This window comes from Canis lupus, chromosome 9 (assembly GCF_011100685.1).
Source record: "Canis lupus familiaris isolate Mischka breed German Shepherd chromosome 9, alternate assembly UU_Cfam_GSD_1.0, whole genome shotgun sequence".
Lineage (NCBI taxonomy): Eukaryota > Metazoa > Chordata > Mammalia > Carnivora > Canidae > Canis > Canis lupus.
The window spans coordinates 14,181,981-14,202,061 of NC_049230.1; the positions used below are offsets into that span (position 1 = coordinate 14,181,981).

Genomic DNA, 20,081 nt, shown 5'->3' on the forward strand with positions numbered 1-20,081 from the left:
TGCAGCCGAGCCTCGCCGCGGCGCCCGGCGCTCCCCGCCCCCGACCCGGCGCTCCCGCGCTCCCCCTAGCGGCCGCCGCGCGGCCTCGCTCCGTCCCAGGCTCGTCGGCGGCGCAGCTCACGTGACCGCGCTCCGGGCCTGCGGCCGCTGTCGGTTCCCCCAGTCACCGAGCGAGAGGGAAGAAACAAGATGGCGGCTGAAGGCGATCCGGAGTGGGGCCCCAGCAATTCGGATTGAGCCTTCTCCCTCCACCCGCTTCCGCCGGCCGGGCCCCTCCCGCCCGGCCCCGCGGGCCTCCCCACCCGGCCCCGGCGCCCCCCACCGCCACCCCGCCGCCCGCCCCTCCCCCTCCGCTTTCCCTTCTCCCCCCCGCCTCGGCTCCGACATGAGGGGCCGGCGGGGCAGGCCGCCCAAGCAGCCCGCGGCGCCCGCTGCCGAGCGCTGCACCCCGGCCCCGCCGCCGCCGCCGCCGCCGCCGCCGCCGCCTCCGCCCACGTCCGGACCCATCGGGGGGCTCCGCTCGCGGCACCGCGGCAGCAGCCGGGGCAGGTGGGCCGCCGCCCAGGCTGAGGTGGCGCCCAAGACGCGGCTGAGCTCGCCCAGGGGGGGCAGCAGCAGCCGGAGGAAGCCGCCGCCGCCGCCGCCGCCGCCGGCCCCCCCCAGCACCAGCGCCCCGGGCCGGGGGGGGCGAGGAGGCGGGGGCGGCAGGACGGGGGGCGGGGGCGGCGGCGGCCACCTGGCCCGGACCACCCCGGCCCGGAGGGCCGTCAACAAAGTGGTGTACGATGACCACGAGAGCGAGGAGGAGGAGGAGGAGGAGGAGGACATGGTCTCCGAGGAGGAGGAGGAGGAGGAGGAGGAGGACGGCGACGCCGAGGAGACCCAAGATTCCGAGGACGACGAGGAGGATGAGATGGAGGAGGACGACGATGATTCCGATTATCCGGAGGAGATGGAAGACGACGACGACGACGCCAGCTACTGCACGGAAAGCAGCTTCAGGAGCCATAGCACCTACAGCAGCACTCCAGGTACCCACCCAGCCCCGTTGCTGCAGACTCCTTCCCCACCTCCTGCGCCCTCCCCCCTGGCTCGCTCCCTCTCTGGTCTCCCCCCTCCACCCCCACCTCCCCCCCACCCCCGCCCCCCAAACCGAGGGGAAACGCGACGGCACATCAAGTGGCAAAAAACTAGATTTACAAGAGGAAAGAGGCGCATTGTTCAAAATGGAGATTGCATTGTTGCAGTTTGCAGGCCACACACTCGCTCTCTCTTTCTCTCTCCCCCCCCCCCCCCCACGCCCCACAACCCCCTCTTTTTCCTCTTCAAAATTTGTGCCAGTGCAGTGTCTCCACCGGGCAGGATTGAAACTTTGGCACACACATATCCATTGCATTCATTTTTCTCCCCTTGTTTTGGTTTGGTTTTTGGAATGAAAGAAGCCTCTTGTTTTGCAGACCTCTTTGCATTTCTAATGCGGTTTCTTTTAGATTTTTTTTTTTTATTATATATCTGTTCCTTAAGAGGGAATTGAGGATTTTAGACAGATTGTGGCATACAGACACACGCAAAAACATCCTGCTCTTCACACCCCTCGCAGTGTGGTTTTTAAAATTGTGTTAAGGAAATGGATCAGTTGGGTTAGGAGGGGAGCTTTATCTGGTCCCTGCGTGTTTGTTTTTATTCTTGAGGGCTAATGGGCTCGTGCAACAGTTGCTGGTAAATGGCTGATTAAAAAAAAAAAAAAAAAAGCAAAGTAGGAAACCAAAACAAAACAAATTTGGCAATTCATTGGATTCCAAATCATTTGGGTAAAATACAAAAAAAAAAAAAAAAAGTAAGAAACCGCAGCAACATGCGTCTTAACTAATTCGGCCCTTTGGCTTCGCCTGAGAAATACAGTTTCGTGTCACCTGTTGCAGTAGATGTATAGTTGATCGTGCAGACATAATTGCTGAAAGTGAACTTTTGGACCAGTTTCTTAGTCACACGGCAGAAATACACAGGGATTTATTACAGAATGACTTTTTTTTTTTTTTTAATTTTTTCTTCATTCTGTTTCTAAGCATAAAAGTCTTCTCTGGATCTGTAATGAATTTCTCCAGGGTGACTTCTCTCCTGTTTTCTCACAGAAAGTTTCTCTAGGCTGGTGCCGCGATGCAATATTTTTCTTTTTTTTTAAAATACACAATTGCTGCTTTGTATTAAAAAGTAGTTGCGGATTACTAAATTGTGGGAAAAAGAGTAACTTGTAGCAATAACCTACAAGATTTTTCCTTTATATTTTTGTTAATCTGGATTAACTAAATTAGATTCCAGTTTTAAGAGCATTTATAAAGTGAAGTTTATGAGGAAATAGGATCTTGAAAAAGTAATTAAGGTGTGTCACTTGTTTTTAATAGAGACTAGGGTAGTAGAAAAGGTTGAATTTAAATGTTTCCATTTTTTATAAATGCTTAACTGTTTATGGAGAAGTGTGTTAAGCCGGCCGAAGTCTCACTTACGTTGTCCTAACAGCAAATGCAAAAAGTAATTTTCTTTTTTGCCTGACAGGATATCTGCCTGCCATTGCCCGGTGGTGGGGAGGAAGGGAGGCTGGCAGGAGAGCGAAGGGAATGAATCAAGTGTCAAGTATTTATGTCTTGTGTGTGGAAGGAACTGCACGCCACTTTTCATTTCTTGCCGACTTTTATAGTGATAGTTTTTACCTTAAGAAATCACACGTGGTTCTTGCTACCCAGAATTGAAAGACCCTTAGAGACTGCATTACACTATCTGAGGATAGTGAAGTTTTTGGGGCTAGACAGAGCGGAGGCAGTTTGGCAGGTCAGTTCAGCTAACTTTAACCTCTTTGAGTGAATAAATAATACTGTGCATATGCTGAGTTAAATTACAATTTGTGTTTAGGTTTTTTACAACACACTTGTATATTTACGTACTTTCATGACGTTTTGTTATTAGTGGTACTTGTAGACTACTTTGTGTATACTTGAATTTAAGGATTATATATCCTTGTGTTAATCTTACATCCCCTGCACTTCCTAGTACAGTGTCTTGCACCTAGCAGCTGCTCATCAAAGATTGGTCAGATAGATGATTGTTAGGTGAGAGCTTGTAATAGATGAAGTTTTGATAATTCCCCAGTGAGTGCCATAGCTCCTAAATATTTTGGATTTGGGAAACTAAAAATTGATCCTAATTAGATTTTGCTGGTTTGACAAGTGAGTGTTTTCAGTAGCAGAGTTAGTGTGTTTTGAGCTGTTCTTTCATATGACTTGCCAGGCATTTTCCCCTCTTTATTGGATGTGGTGTTAACTTGTTGGGTGTTTTATTTTATGAAACACATTATTCCTCAAGATCATGGTAAAAGGGATCATGCATTTTTGTGTTCTAAACTTTGAGAATATGTCCACTTGCTAGGATGAGTAACAACAATGCATGACAGTGAGCTGTTGAGGCCAAGTACCAGTTTCATTGGTTTTATTGTCTGTACTTACAGATAATAAAGGCTGGGGAGATGGCTATCAGGTAAATGTGTATATGTCTGTATGTTTGGGAAGAAAAACCGTTCTGGGACTGATAACCCGGGAGCACAGAAAGAAATGTGATTGGTAGATTTGAATCCTGTACTGTCAGGGCTAAAAAAGGATTTTACTTTATTGGCAATTTAGAACAATTCGATTAATTTTTGTAGACTAGAACATTGGTTTAAGTACTGATATATTAAATTCCTACCATAAGAAATTATTCGAAAAAAGAAATTATTCGTTAGTCTGTTCATCTCTTGAGTGGTTCGTAGGTAATAGGACTTCGTGATGCAGAGATGTTGCTTAATATCATGAGCTTACTTCTCTAAAATCATAGATTTTTTAAAAGTTTATTTATTTTAAAGATTTTGTTTATTTATTCATGAGAGACACGCAGAGAGAAGCAGGCTCTGTGCAGGGATTCGATCCTGGGGCTCCAGGATCATGCCCTGAACTGAAAAGGCAGATGCTCAACTGCTGAGCCACCTAAAGTTTATGTTTTTAGTAATCTTTATATGCATCATGGGGCTCAAACTCATAACCCTGGGATCACGAGTCACATGCTCCTACTGAGCCAGCTGGGTACCCCTAAAATCATAGATTTTAAAAAGTATTTTCATTGGAGATTAAATGTTTTCCTTTTATGGAGAAAAAATTTAAATGGGTTCATAAGGTAGTCACAGGACAATAGAAATGACAGTTAATACAAAATTGAAATCATCTAGTTTTGCTTCAGCTAGTGGCATTTGGCTGAAAAAGGCTTTTATTTATTTTTATTGTTTAACTTAGAGTTACTTCAGCATATAGGTCATATGACATATTTTTTAGGTTTTACTTATTTGAGAGAGTGGGTGTGGGCATGAGTAGGGGGAGGGTCAGAGGCAGAGGGAGACAATCTCAAGCAGATTCCACACTAAGTGTGGATGGAGCCTGACACAGGACTGGATCTCAAGACCCTGAGATCATGACCTGAGCTAAAACCAAGGGTCCACACTTAACTGATTAAGCCACCCAGAGGCCCTGTTTTTATGATACATGTTGTCAATACATTGTGAAAGATCACATAGAAAATCTGTTTCGAATAAGCATTTGGTGTTGTGACAGCACATTGAAATCAAGCCCACACTTGCTAAATTAAAAAAAATTAAATCATATTTCAAACTGAATAGTTTTTGCATTTAACTTGTGTGGGACTTCTGAGGTATTATACTTAGCTGAATTTTTTTTAACTTAGCTGAAATTTTGAAATTTGGAACCTCCGATGACTTCAGAAAGCTAAAGTCCTGATGTTTTCCGGGGAGAGTTAGTGATTTATGTCCTGTAAGGATTCTGACAGAGGAGAACAGTGGCATAGATGCCATGAATGAACTCTCGATTTATCTGAAGCAGAATTTTTTTCTAAAGATTTTATTCATTTATTCATGAGAGACCGAGAAAGAGAGGCAGAGGGAGAAGTAGGCTTCCTTCGGGAAGTCTGATGTGGGACTTGATCTCAGGACCCTGGGCTCACAAGCTGAGCCAAAGGTGGACGCTCAACCACCGAGCCACCCAGGCACCCCTGAATTTGTTACTGATTTGGTAGTATTTATTCCCTCCAATGTCAACCAAATGTCTTTTTGGTATTTGTGTGATGTCTGATTGCTCCAAGTGAAGGACAAAGTGCAGTAGAGTTAGAGATGGGTAATGGGGGAGTAGAGGGGGAGTTGGTGTGGGTATATCCTTCTTTGATGGCCATGTGCAAGGTGAGGATGGATAGATCAAGGGGAGCAGTATGAACTGAGGCACTGATATTTATTTATTATAAAAAATATTTTGAAAAAAAATATTTTGTTCATTCATGAGAGAGACACAGAGAGAGACAGAGACATAGGCAGAGGGAGAAGCAGGCTCCCTGTGAGGAGCCCAATGCATTCGTTCATTCAGCATATATTCATTGCATACTTCCTGGAGCTGGACATAGGAGCTAGTAAGATAACTATTGCCTCTGACCTTACAGAGCTAATTGTCCCTCGAAGCCCTGGACATGTACATGGGCAATTATAAAATACAGCAAAACTATATTATGGGAGGAATAGGACTCTACAGGTGTTCAGAGGAGATCAAGATGATTAAATTCCTTAAAATATTAAAAATAAATTGATTTTGATTTAAAAAAAAAAAAAAAAGGATGACTACCTGAGCCAAAGGCAGACACTCAACCACTGAGCCACCCAGGTGCCCCTGATTTTTTTTTTTTAAGTTATATCTACACTTAGTGTGGAGTTTTAAAGTGTGGGCAATCTTAAGTTTCCTGGCTTAGCAAGAGCCTGAATATGGGACTAAGAAATAAGCTATAAAAGTCTGTAGTTGGGCAGTATCTAGAGAATCAGGCTATTACTTTCCGCTTCTCATCTGTAGGGTAAATATTGGGCTCAATCAGTGATCCTCCTTTTTCACTCCTGGGACACCCAAGGGATATGCTGTATTCCCATCGGCAGCATGCTGGAGAATGGAACAAAACCAAATCAAATCATGGAGATGCTGTTAAGCCACCAGTGCAGCCAGCTTGCCATTTCCCCCAAATTGAGAGGATGACTGGAGGAGGTGTTTTCTGAAGCCCTCCCTCCCCCATCTATTTCAAACCTATATCATTTGTGAGTATTGGTGATCAATCAGAAGATCCAGAAATAAGTGGAATATGATTTCAGTGTGATGTTAACAAGTTTAGCATAGCTTCTGTACTGCATTATGGATTGGAAGAAGATGAGATAGCTAGTGGGCACCTGGATGGGTTTTGAAGCACTGAATGCAAGATCAACTTCCGCAGGTATTTCAGGTACCTGAGACCTTGACAACATCAGAAGTGTAGATAGAGAGATGAATGCTTAGGTATATGTATCTGAAGAGGTTAAACATGAGAATTGGAAGAAAGAAAATGAGGGCCCTGAAGAGTTATTAAAATGTTGGGGAACATGGGGCACCTGGGTGGGCTCAGTTGGTTAAGTAGCTCAGGTTATGATCCCAGGGTCCTGGGATTGAGGCTTCCTGCTCAGTGGGCAGTCTGTTTCTCCCTCTCCCCTGCTGGTGCTCTTTCTCACAATCTCTCTCTGTCTAAAGTAAGTAAATAAAATATTTATTTATTTATTTTTAAAGATTTATTTATTTATTCATGTGAGAGAGAGAGAGAGGCAGAGACATAGGCAGAGGGAGAAGCAGGCTCCATACAGGGAGCCTGATACGGGACTCGATCCTGGATCCCAGGATCATGCCCTGAGCTGAAGGGAGATGCTCAACCACTAAGCCACCCAGGTGCCCCAATAAATAAAATCTTAAAAAAAAAAAAGTTGTGCCTCATGATCTGTGAGGGGTAAAGAGATAAATTTGAGGTATGCCTGAGGTATGCAGTAATGAATAGTCTTGTGTACAGTTCATGTTCATCTCCTCTGGCATATATTTGGAGCTATATTGAAATGTGTATGCACAGCACCACTGAGGAAGTTGAAGCTAAGAACTCTGATCTTTTCTGTTAGATTCTCCTTTCCTGTGTTCTTTGACTGCAGGAGGTGTGTAGGGAATGAGAAGGTGGTGGTTGTGGTGGGGGACTGATAATTTGGGTGACACGGACAGGAGCCAATCCTAGTAGATGCTGTCTTTGCATTGAATAGATTCCTCCTGGGGATCCCTGGGTGGCGCAGCGGTTTTAGCGCCTGCCTTTGGCCCAGGGCGCGATCCTGGAGACCCGGGATCGAATCCCACGTCGGGTTCCCGGTGCATGGAGCCTGCTTCTCCCTCTGCCTGTGTCTCTGCCTCTCTCTCTCTCTCACTGTGTGCCTATCATAAATAAATACAAATTTGAATAGATTCCTCCCTTCTTGCTCCTTAGGATTTCCACTTCCCAGGAGTCATCTTCCCAGAAGTATTTCCAGAGTACTGTTGCTTTCCTTGTTTTTTTTATTTTTTCTCTCGTTGAATCCTTGCTTATAGTTGCTATAGCCTAACTTTCATAATTGAGCACTAGTTTAGTACTGACCCTCATTCTAATTTTTTCATGCTTTCAGTTCTTTAAAATGAGAAGCCTCAGGAGGCAGGAGATCTTTTTTAAAACAAACTTATTAAACTTGTAAAATGCACTTTAAGATTTTATTTTATTTTAAAGATTTTATTTATTTGAAAGAGAGAGAGTGCTCACATAGAAGCAGGGGGAGCAGCAGAGGGAGGGGGAAAAACAGGCTGTCCACAGAGCAGGAAACCCAACTCGGTGCTCGATCCAGGATGCTAGAGTCATGAACCGGGCCAAAGGCAGACACTTAACCAGCTGAGCTACCCAGGCATCCCTAAGATTTTATTTTTTTAAGTAATCTCTGTACCCAGCGTGGAACTTGAACTCACAACCTTGAGATCAAAAGTTGCACACTCCACCGACTGAGCCAGCCAGGCATCCCTGCAAAATGCACTTTAATAGTTGGGAAATAAAATGGGATGCCTGGGTAGCTCAGTTTGTTAAGGGTCTTGCTCTTGATTTCAGCTCAGGTCTTGATCTCAGGATCGTGAGTTCAAGCCCTGTACTTTAAAAAAAAAAAAAGATGGAAAGTCAGATCATACAAAAGAATGAAAATGCATATAACTAAATGCAATTACATTTTGTTTATTGATATAAAATTATTTCATGTTTTTCTAGATACTAAGTTATATTACTCAAATATTGTACCTTGACTGCTGAATAATTTTTAAAAGTAGTAACAGTAATAGCTAACATTTTTAGACATCAGAATTGCTGAGTAGCATTTGGGTGGCTGAGTCAGTAAAGTGTCTGACTCTTTTTTTTTTTTTTAAATTTTTTATTTATTCATGATAGACATAGAGAGAGAGAGAGAGGCAGAGACACAAGCAGAGGGGGAGAACCAGGCTCCATGCAGGGAGCCCGATGCGGGACTTGATCCCGGGACTCCAGGATCACGCCCCCTGCCAAAGGCAGGCGCTAAACCTCTGAGCCACCCAGGGATCCCCAGTGTCTTAACTCTTGATTTCAGCTCAGATAAATTTTTTTAAAATTTATTTATTTTATTTTTTAAAAAGATTTGTTTATTCATGAGAGACAGAGAGAGAGAGAGAGAGAGAGAGAGAGAGGGAGAAGCAGGCTCTTTGCAGGAGCCAGATGTGGGACTCAATCTTGGATCCTGGGATCATGACCAGAGCAAAGCAGCCGCTCAGCCCAACCACTGAGTCACAGAGGCATCCCTCAGCTCAGGTCTTGATTTTAGGTTTGTGAGTTCAGGGTCTGAGTTGAGTTGCACATTGGGCATGGAGCTATTAAAAAACAAAACAAAACAAAAAAACCAAAGCTAAATAGTTAAATAATTCTCCAGCAGTATTTAATAATTCCATTTTATATTTTTATAAATTCCTTTTTTCTTTTAAAGATTTTATTTATTTATTCATGAGAGAAAGAGAGAGAGGGACAGAGACACAGGCTGAGGGAGAAGCAGGCTCCATGCAGGAAGCCTGACGTGGGACTGGATCCCAGATCTCCAGGATCAGGCCCTGGACCGAAGGGGGCGGTAAACCGCTGAGCCACCCGGGCTGCCCTAATAATTCCATCTTAAAAATAGCTTTATTGAGGGGTCCCTGAGTGGCTCAGTCAGTTAAGCAATCTCACTTTGGCTTGGGTCATGATCTCAGGGTCCTGGGATTGAGCCCCATATCAGGCTCCCTGCTCAGTGGAGAGTCTGCTTCTCCCTTCCCTCTGCCTCTCCCTTACCTGTGCACATTCACTTGCTCTCTTTCTCAAATAAATAAATTTAAAAAAGGCTTTATTGAGATATACATACTATAAATAAAATTCACCCCTTTCTAAAGTGTATAATTCAGTGGTTTTTATTTTTTTAAAGATTTTATTTATTCATGAGAGGCAGAGAGAGAGAGAGAGAGAAAGAAAAGAGAGAGGCAGAGACACAGGCAGAGGGAGAAGTAGGCTCCATGCAGGGAGCCGGATGTGGGACTTGATCCTGGGTCTCCAGGATCAGGCCCCAGACTGAAGGCGGCGCTAAACCTCTGGGCCACTGGGACTGCCCAGTTCAGTGGTTTTTAATAAATTCACAGAATTGTGCAACCATCACCACTCCTGAATTTCAGACCATTTTTAAATCACCGCTCCCCGTCCAGGAACTCATACTTACAGCAATCACTTATTGTTCTCTCCTTCCCCCTTTGCCATTCCTTGGCAACCACTGCTTTCATTCATTATCTATTGGTTTGCCTCTTCTGGATATTTCATATAAATGGAGTCATACAATATGTGGTTTCTTTCATTTATCATGTTTTTTTTTTTTTTAAAGATTTTATTTATTTATTCATAGAGACAGAGAGAGAGAGAGGCAGAGACAGGCAGAGGGAGAAGCAGGCACCATGCGAGGAGCCTGATGTGGGACTCAATCGCAGGTCTCCAGGATCAGGCCCTGGGCTGAAGGTGGTGCTAAACCACTGCACCACCAGGGCTGCCCTTTTTTTTTTTTTTTTTTTTTTAAAGATTTTATTTATTTAAGCATAATGTTTTCAAGGCTCATGCATGTTGTAGCATATATTAGTACTCTATTTGAATAATATTCCACTATATGGATATACTGCATTTTGCTTACACATTCATCAGTTGATGGACATTTGAACTGTTTTTACTGTTCGGCTATTGGGAATATTGCTCTTGTCAACATTTGTGTATAGGTTTTTGGCTGGCAATGTTTTCATTTCTCACAGGTATATTCTAGGAGTGGACTTGCTGGATCAATACAAGTACAGTTTTATTTTATTATTATTATTTTTAAAGTTATTTAAATGACCTTTACACCCAATATGGGGCTTGAACTCAACACTGAGATTAAGAGTCACATGTCTTCTGACTGAGCCAGCCAGGCACCCTGCAAATACAGGTTTCCCCCCAATACAGTTTTTAAAAATAATTTTATTTAGATATTTGGTTACAATAGTTTTTTCTTTTAAAAGATTTTATTTATTTATTTGAGAGGAGAGTGCACATGAGGAAGGGCAGAGGGAGAGGGAGAAGCGGATTCCTCTGCTGAGCAGGGATCCAGACACTTGATTCCAGGACTCCGGGATCATGACCTGAGCCATAGGTAGATGCCTAACCAACTGAGCCACCCCAGGAGCCTCATGTTACAATAGTTGTTTTTTTTATTTTAATATTTTATTTATTTATTCATGAGAGAGAGAGAGAGAGAGAGAGAGGCAGAGACATAGGCAGAGGGAGAAGCAGGCTCCATGCAGGGAGCCCAATATGGAACTCTATCCTGGAACTCCAGGATCATGCCCTGGGCCGAAGGTGGTGCTAAACCGCTGAGCCACCGGGTTGCCCACAATAGTTTTCAAAACAGTTCTTGGGGCACCTGGGAAATCAACAGTATGACTTCACTTATACTAGTCCTTCTCTGACAAATCCTTCTGGAATAAATTCTCCAAACTGACCTAAGGCAATCCAGAAGTCAGAGATAATTTGGAAGATTTACAAACCAGCTTTCATTCATTCTAAGAGAACTGTTTTGTTTTTTAAGATTTTATTTATTTATTTGAGAGAGACAGATAGCAACAGAGATACCATGAGCAGGGAGGAGAGGGGACTACTGGCAGGCATTGGAGGCATCTGCATATGTTAAGCCCACCACAAAATTTTAGGCTATCATGATATATGAAAATCTGAGGAGTCTAGATAAATCTTTTGTGTGTGTCAAGGATCTAGAGGGGTGGGCAGCCCCGGTGGCACAGCAGTTTAGCGCCGCCTGCAGCCCAGGGTGTGATCCTGGATACCTTGGATTGAGTCCCACATCAGGCTCTCTGCATGGTGCCTGCTTCTCCTTCTGCCTGTGTCTCTGGCTCTTTCCCTCTCTCTCTCTCTCTCTCTCTCTCTCTCTCTGACTCTATGAATAAATAAATAAAATCTTAAAAAAAATAAAGTGCATATAGTATAAAAAAAAGGATCTAGAGGGGTAGCATACAGCATAGATTTTTTTTTTATTTTTATTTTCTTTTATTTATTTATGATAGGCACACAGTGAGAGAGAGAGAGAGAGGCAGAGACATAGGCAGAGGGAGAAGCAGGCTCCATGCACCGGGAGCCCGACGTGGGATTCGATCCCGGGTCTCCAGGATCGTGCCCTGGGCCAAAGGCAGGCGCCAAACCGCTGCGCCACCCAGGGATCCCTTTTTTTTTTTTTTTTTTTAATGGGGCAGCCCGCGTGGCTCAGCGGTTTAGCGCCGCCTTTGGCTCAGGGCTTGATCCTGGAGACCCGGGATCAAGTCCCAAATCGGGCTCCCTGCATGGAGCCTGCTTCTCCCTCTGCCTGTGTCTCTGCATCTCTCTCTGTGTCTCATGAATAAATAAATAAAATCTTTTAAAAAAATTAAAGAAAAAAAAAAATAAAAAAATTAAAGAAAATAAAGATATCTGTTTTAAAAAAATTTTTTTTAAAGATTTTATTTATTCATGAGAGACACAGAGAGGGAGAGAGGCAGAGACACAGGCAGAGAGAGAAGCAGGCTCCATGCAGGGAGCCCAATGTGGGACTTGATCCTGGGACTCCAGGATCATGCCCTGGGAGGAAGGCAAGTGCTCAATTGCTGAGCCACCCAGGCGTCCCCAGCATGGAAATTTAAAGTTGAGAATCTGGATTGGACTTCACGAGTTTAAATCTGGCCTCTGTGATGGCTCTTTGCTTAATTTTCAGTGTCTCACTTTCCTCATTTGTAAAATGGAGATATCATAGTACTGAATTCAGGGTGTTATGAGGGTTAAATGGTTAATATTGCGAAATGCCAAAACAGTGCTTGCATGTGGTAAAGATTCAACAGGTATTAGCTATTATTATCTTTTGGTTTGTTCCTGATCTGAAGATGGAGAGTCTTTGAAGATATAGGGACCTCACTTCCAGTATAGTGAGAAGATGTCATCTAGGGGCACCTGGGTGGCTCAGTCTGTTAAGCATTCTACTTACTCTTAATCTCAGCTCAGGTCTTAATCTCAGAGTCATGAGTTCAAGCCACAAAAAAGGCCTTTAAAAAAAAAGTAAAAGGAGGTCATCTGACTCAGAAAGTATAAACATATTTTGAGAACCACATGTAAGAAAAAAAAATGCATTACAACAGAGCTTTATTTTCCCCCTTTAAAAAGAAATATTGGGATCCCTGGGTGGCGCAGCGGTTTGGCGCCTGCCTTTGGCCCAGGGCGTGATCCTGGAGACCCGGGATCGAATCCCATATCGGGCTACCGGTGCATGGAGCCTGCTTCTCCCTCTGCCTGTGTCGCTGCCTCTCTCTCTTTCTCTCTGTGTGACTATCATAAATAAATAAAAATTAAAAAAAAAATCCTTTAAAAAAATAAAAAGAAATACTAATTTACCCATTTAAAAAGTTTGATTTACCTACTATCTGACTTACTCCAGAATTACGGTAAATAATGTATTTACTTCAGTTATTCACTGTCATCAGAGTAGAAAAAAGCACTCTTGATGCTTCTAAGTCTTGGTAGTTAGTTTGTGTTGCCTTTCTCTGCCTGTTCCTTCAACACCAGTTTTCCAGGTTTTCAAATCTGCCCTCTCACTGTCTCCTTCCTTCTCCAGAGAGCTTATCTGTTTTTCAAGTTTTTAAAAATTGCAATGAAAAATTATAAAAATAGCACAGATTTACTCTTTTGGGAAAATACATATAATACAAAGATGAAAATGAAAATCTGTAATCTCATCAACCAAAGATAAATCCTGGGAATGTTTTTATACCATTTCCTGTAGTGTTTTTACCTATATATTTTTAAAAAGGTACAACTAGGGATGCCTGAGTGGCTCATTTGGTTGAGCGTCTGGCTCTTGGTTTTGGCTCAGGATCCTGAGATTGAGCCCCATGTCCAGCTCTGTGCTCATCGGGGAGTCTGGGGGTTTTCTCTATCCTCCTCCCCACTTAAATGTGTATGCACGTGTATAAGCTCTTTCTCTCTCTCTCAAATATTTTTTTATTTTTTTATTTTTTTATTTTTATTTTTTATTTTTATTTTTTTTAAAGATTTTTTTTAATTTTTTATTAATGATAGAGAGAGAGAGAGAGAGAGAGAGGCAGAGACACAGGCAGAGGGAGAAGCAGGCTCCATGCACCGGGAGCCCGACGTGGGATTCAATCCCGGGTCTCCAGGATCGCGCCCTGGGCCAAAGGCAGGCGCCAAACCGCTGCGCCACCCAGGGATCCCTCTCTCAAATATTTTTTTAAAGATACAACTTAGGTTATATTAAACAAACAGTGTTTTTACTTGATATTTAGGAAGATTTTCGTGTATCATTGTTTTTATCGAAGTGTAGTATATGAACATAGATGATATAAATTAAAATTGTGTTAAAGGCTCACAGAGAACAAAAGCAATTCCCTACTGTACCTTGTTCTACCCAAGACCTCTCCAGAGGCAGTAGCTTTCAATTCTTGTAGCTCTTTTTCCCCCCACTTGGTATTTACCACAGTATTATGATTATATTTGGTTTATCAGTTTTAGACATTTCTCTTTTGATTTGTTAATGGTAGATGAAGAAGTTAGCCCTATTATAATTACTTTTACTTTTTCCTTATCCTTTCATTATAGTTATAGCATGATTCTTGGATAAATGTAGAGGGATTGGTTTCCCTACCAAGGGCTATGTAAATATTGACAATGGAACCAAATAACATGCTGTGATAATGATTATAATAACTAACACTTTTCCTGGAGTTATTGCCTTAGTTTTTCACTTCCTTAATGTTCTGCATATTGAGCCCAGTGCACTATCAAGTCTGTAAAATATCTTATCACTTAACTATTTTCCAAACTCTCACGTGTAACAATTCCATTTTTTTTCCTTGTTGGTCTCCCTTCTGCACCCTTCCCCATTTCTCTTTTCACCTGAACTGATTGCTCTGTAGATCTGTTGAACATTACAGTGGAACTTCTTTTTGCTGCTTCCCCATGTAGATTCTGTTTCTTGAGTCCTAGGTTTTTCCTAATTTACTTCTTTTTTTCAGTACAACCTCTAGTTGCTTCCTAAGAATGGGTGCATCAGAAATAAACTTAAAAAAAAAAATCACTGTATGTTTGAAAATGCCCTTTGTGACCCTAATACTTGATAGACAGTTTGGCTGGGTATAGGATCCTAAATTAATTAATTAATTTAATTTTAAAGATTTTATTTATTTGAGAGAGAGGGAGAAGGAAACTCACTGCCAAGAAACCCTGATGAAGGGCTTGATCCCAGGACCCTGGGCTCATGACCCGAGGTGAAGGCAGAAACCCAACCAACAGAGCCACTCAGGCACCCCTAGGATCCTTAATTAATTAAGTAAAAGATTTTATTTATTTATTCATGAGAGAGAGAGGGGCGGGGGCAGAGACACAGGCAAGAGGGATAAGCGGGCTCCATGCAGGGAGCCTTGGGACTCGATCCCGGGTCTCCAGGATCACACCATGGGCTGAAGGTGGTGCTAAACCACTGAGCCACCGGGGCTGCCCAGGATCCTAAATTTAAAAATCCGTTTTACTTGAAAGATTTGCTTTATTGTATTCCAGCATCTAGTGTTGCAGTTGAGAAGTCGAGGGTCTTTCTGATTACTTCTTTTATGTGTGACCTGTTTTTTTCCTTTCTGAAGCATTTAGGCTCTTTTTATGGTCTCCAGTATGATGAAGTTTTGCAGTGATCATATCCCTTGATGTGGCTTTTTTTTCCTTTCATTGTGCTGAAGGAACAGCACAATATTCCTTGGGGGCTCCCACTTTTTAAATTAAAAATTTTTTTTAAATTTTAAGTAAACTCACTGCTGCATGTGGGTCTTGGACTCATGACCCTGAGGTCAGGACTCTCACACTGCATTGACTAGACCAGCCAGTTGCCTCTTGGTGGGTCCTTTTAATATGGAGATTTGTGTTCTTTAGTTCTGAGAAATTTTTTTCTATTATTTGCTCATTTTTCCCCAAATTTGCTCATTTCGCTTCTTGAATTTCTAGTTAGTTAGATGTTGGATCTTGTAGACTGATCTTACTAAATTTTTTGTCATTTAAAATTCTTGTCTTTTCTTTTGGTCTGCTTTCTGGGAGATTTCTTTCTCTTCCAAGCCTTCTGTTAAGTTTTTATTTCGGCTATTAGATAATTTCTAAAAGCTGCTTTCTTTGTTCCTTTTTCATAGCATCCTGTTTAATGATATATCTTCTTTTATTTCTTATTCTAATTTTAAAAATTATTGAAGTACACTGTACCTATACAGTAAAATTCACTCTTTTAGTGGACAGTTTTGACTCTTAAATTTTGGCAAACACATACAGGCACGTAACCACCACCACCACGAGTATGGAACATTATCTGACCCCAATTCCCTTGTGTTCCTTTAGCCAACTCTTTCCCCTTCTTTTCACCCTGGGCCACCACTGATATATTTTCTGTTCTGTAGTTTTTCCCTTTTACTGAATATTATATAAATAGAATTATATGCTACTTAGCCATTTGAGTCTGGTTTCTTTTACCTAGCATAATGAATTTGAGATTCATCCAAGATACTGCTTTTATAAATAATTCATTCCTTTTTATCGCAGTTGGTTGTCCATTATGTGGATGTACCACACTTGGCTCACCAGTTCAAGAACATTTGAGTTGTTTTCAGGTTTTAGAGGTTTTAAATAAAGTTGCTGTAAACATTCACCTACAGGTTTTTGTGTAAATACTAGTTTTTATTTTTTTGGGGTAAATACCTAGGAGTGGAATTGCTAGGTTATATGCTATGTATATTTTAATCATATATGAAACTGCCAGGGGCACTAGGGTAGCTGTTGACTAAGTATCTACCTTTGGTTCAGGTCATGATCCTGGGCTCCTGGGATTGATTCCCACCTTGGGCTCCCTGCTCAATGAGGAGTCTGCTTCTCTTTCCTCCTCTGCTCCCTGCCCCCCCTGCTTGTTCTCTTTTTCTCTCTCTCAAATAAATAAATAAAATTTAAAAAAAAAAAAAAGAGAGAGAGAGCGGCCCAGGTGGTAGCTTAGCGGTTTAGTGCTGCCTTCAGCCCAGGGCCTGATCCTGGAGCCCCTGGATTGAGTTGCACATCAGGCTCCCTGCATGGAGCCTGCTTCTCCCTCTGTCTGTGTCTCTGCCCCCGCCCCCTCCCGTCTCTGTCTCTCATTAATAAATAAGTAAAATCTTAAAAAAAAAATAAAAAGAAACTGCCAAACTGTTTTCCAAAGTAGTTTTACCATTTTTCATCCCCAGAAACAATGGATGAGGATTTAGCCATAATAATATGTATATAGTGGTATGTTTCATTATGGTTTTAATTTGCGTTTCCCTAATGATTACTGATGCTGAACATCTTTTCATGTGCTTATTTGCTTGTCTGTGAAGCAGATCTTTGATGAAGTGTCTGTTGAAATATTCTGCCAAATTTTTAATTGGGTGTGTTTGTTTTCTTGTTCTTGAATTTAGAAAGTTAGCTAACAATAATTATTTATGTTATATAATTTCCCAGAGCTCTTTCCTCTGTTCCTTTTTCAGACCATCCTCTTCTTGGACATGATACCCTCTTTAATTTCTCTGAGGGCATTTATTACCTTTTTAAAAACTTTATTTCTTTTGTTACCTTAGATTCCATTCTTTTGTTTTTATTTTTGTTTTGTTTGTTAAGTAGGCTCTATACCCAGAGTGGGGCTTGAACTCACAACCCTTAGATCAAGAGTCACATGCTCTACTGACTGAGCTAGCCACGGGCTCCAGATTCCATTCTTTTTAGTTCTAATAATGGAGGCGTTTTTTTGAATATCTCATGATCCTTAGCTGTTCTTAGTTTTAGATGTGGAGTGAGATGCTGGATAGTGGGTGACTGGGGTTTCCCAACTGGTAGGTTTCATTGTGAGGTGATTAGGCAGTGAGCTAACCTTTTCTTTGGTGGAACCCCAGTATTTGTTATTTTTGTGTGTTTTTGTTTTTTACACTTTTATTTTTCTCCTGTAAGTATGTTTGTTGTCTTTTTTTTTTTTTTTTTTGTATGTTTGTTGTCTTAAAGAAAGATGTCTTAAATCTCTTTCCTGTGGCTGGAACTTAGGGGTCTGAGAAAGAATGTATGCCCAGTACTTTGGGAAGGTAAGTGAAGGAAGGTAGCTAGGGCTCTGACCTTAGAGTACATGTTACTAAATTTCCCATTTAGGAACCCTGAGCCTTCTAAGCCCAATGGTCCAGGAGTCCTGGTGCCTCCAGATCATTACCTATATTGTTCCTCCCCTCTGCCTCTGAATGTTCTTAGAATGGAGACTTCTGCAAAGTCAGATACCTCTTCTGCCAGTTTCCACATTCCACAAATTTACTGAAAATTGCTATGTCTTCTATCCTCTCTCTCTCTCTCTCTCTCTTTTTTGGACTTTTTCTCCTTTCTACCACTTTTATTGAGATATAATTGACATATAACATTATATTAGTTGTGTACAACATAATGATATGATATAGCAAAATGGTTTCTCTAATAAGTTAATATTCATCATTTAATATAGTTAAAACATTTTTTCTTGTGATGAGAACTTTTAAGATCTACTCTTTAAGATTTTTATTTATTAAAAAGAGTGTGTATAAGTGGGAGGAGGGGCTGAGAGAGAAGGGGAAGTAAGTAGACTCTGTTGAGCATGGTGCCCAACACACGGGGCTCTATCCCGGGACTCTGGGATCATGACCTGAGCTGAAGGCAGATGCTTAACTGACTGAGCCACCCAAGGGCCTCTGTGATCTACTATTTTGGTTCTTTTTTTAAGATTATTTATGTGTTTGACAGAAAGGGGGGGGGGGCAAGCTGGGGGGAGTGGCAGGCAGAAGGAGAGGGAGAAGCAGACTCCCCATGGAGCAGGGAACCCAGTTCAGGACTTGATTCCAGGACCCTGGGTGATGATCTTGGGGTCGTGAGATCAAGCTTTGAGTTGAGCTCCGCGTTGAGTGTGGAGTCTGCTCTAGAATCTCTCTCCCTCTTCCTCTGTCCCTCCCGCTTGTACATTCTCATTCTCTTTCTCTAAGATAAATAAATCTTAAAAAAAAAAAAAGCTTCAAAGAGATACAGAGATGGATAAGAAATGGTCCTTTTTAGGGTGCCTGGGTGACACAGGCTTTTGACTCTTGGTTTCAGCTCAGGTTGGGATCTCAGGGTTGGGCTCTGGGCTCTGCTGGGCGTCTGCTTGGAATTCTCCCTTTACCTCTGCCTCCTCCCCTGCCCCACTGCCACCCTGTTCTTATGCACACACATGCTCTTTCTCAAATAAGTAAATAAATCTTAAAAAAAAATGGTTCTTGTTTTCAAGGTCTTTATTCTTTCGAAGAAGGAATAATAGCACAGTGCATCAGTAGCTCTAGCATAGGGTAGACTATGGGAAGTGCTGTATGGAAAAAGATAAATTAGGGAAAGAAGTCGTTTTCTATTATTCGGAGATCAGAGAAGCAGAGTCTGGAAAAGATGGAGTTTTAGATGTTTTATAAGTTAGTTAGGTTTCTCCAAGTGGAGGTTGGCTAGGAAGAGAAAGGAGGATGTGAATTCTGACAGATGGATAGAATGATGCATGTTGAGGGGCTACATGTTTGTGGTGTGAGTGTTGAGATAAGACTGTAGAGAAAGGGAGATTGTATTTTGGTGCAATTTGAATAAATGCCAGTCTGAGAAATTCGTACTTAGTTGACAGTTATTGTATGTTTTATTTTTTTATTTTTGTTTTTTTTTAAAGATTTATTTATTTATTCATGATAGACATAGGGGGAGAGAGAGAGGCAGAGACATAGGCAGAGGGAGAAACAGGCTCCATGCCGGGAGCCTGACACGGGACTCGATCCTGGGTCTCCAGGATTGCGCCCTGGGCCAAAGGCAGGTGCTAAACCGCTGAGCCACCCAGGGATCCCTTCATTGAATGTTTTATTTATTTTTTATTTTTTTATTTTTTTTAAGATTTTATTTATTAATGAGAGACACACACACACACACAGGCAGACACAGGCAGAGGGAGAAGCAGGCTTCATGCAGGGAGCCTGACATGGGATTCAATCCTGGGTCTCCAGGGTCACGCCCTGGGCTGAAGGTGGTGCTAAACCGCTGAGCCACTCGGGCTGCCCTCATTGAATGTTTTAAAACTGGAACGTGTCATGATAAAGCTGATGACAGAAAAGTAATAATCTGGGTTTGGTGTATAGGATTTATTGTAGTAGGAGAAGGCTAATAGGACCTTTTTTTTTTTTTTTTTTTTTTTTAAGTAGACTCTACACCCAGCCTGGAACTCAATGCAGAGCTTGAACTCACAACCCTGAGATCAAGACCTGAACTAAGATCTAGAGTCGATGCTTAACTGAGCCACCCTAGCGCCCCTAGAATATGACTTTTAATAGCTATATAAGGTTCCATTCTAAGGGTTTACCAAAATAGTTAAGCTGTACTCTATTGTTTGCTATGATTACCTTTAATGGCTGTTCTTTTAGTTAAAACCGTGGTTCACATCCCTGATTTTTTTAAGGCTTTACTGTGTATCACTAATATGCATGTATACATTACATGTAACATACATA

The 20,081-nt window shown here is 42.1% G+C and overlaps 1 protein-coding gene across 13 annotated transcripts in view; it reads left to right on the forward strand.

The window, feature by feature from the left end:
* Positions 1–385: 385 nt before the first annotated feature.
* BPTF (bromodomain PHD finger transcription factor) overlaps positions 386–20,081 on the forward strand; it is a 154,552-nt gene continuing 134,856 nt past the window's right edge. For all 13 annotated transcript variants that reach the window (XM_038546828.1, XM_038546826.1, XM_038546831.1 and 10 more), the window contains exon 1: positions 386–1,031. In XM_038546828.1, coding sequence (XP_038402756.1) covers positions 386–1,031 — 646 coding nt within the window. The remainder of the gene's footprint in view (positions 1,032–20,081) is intronic.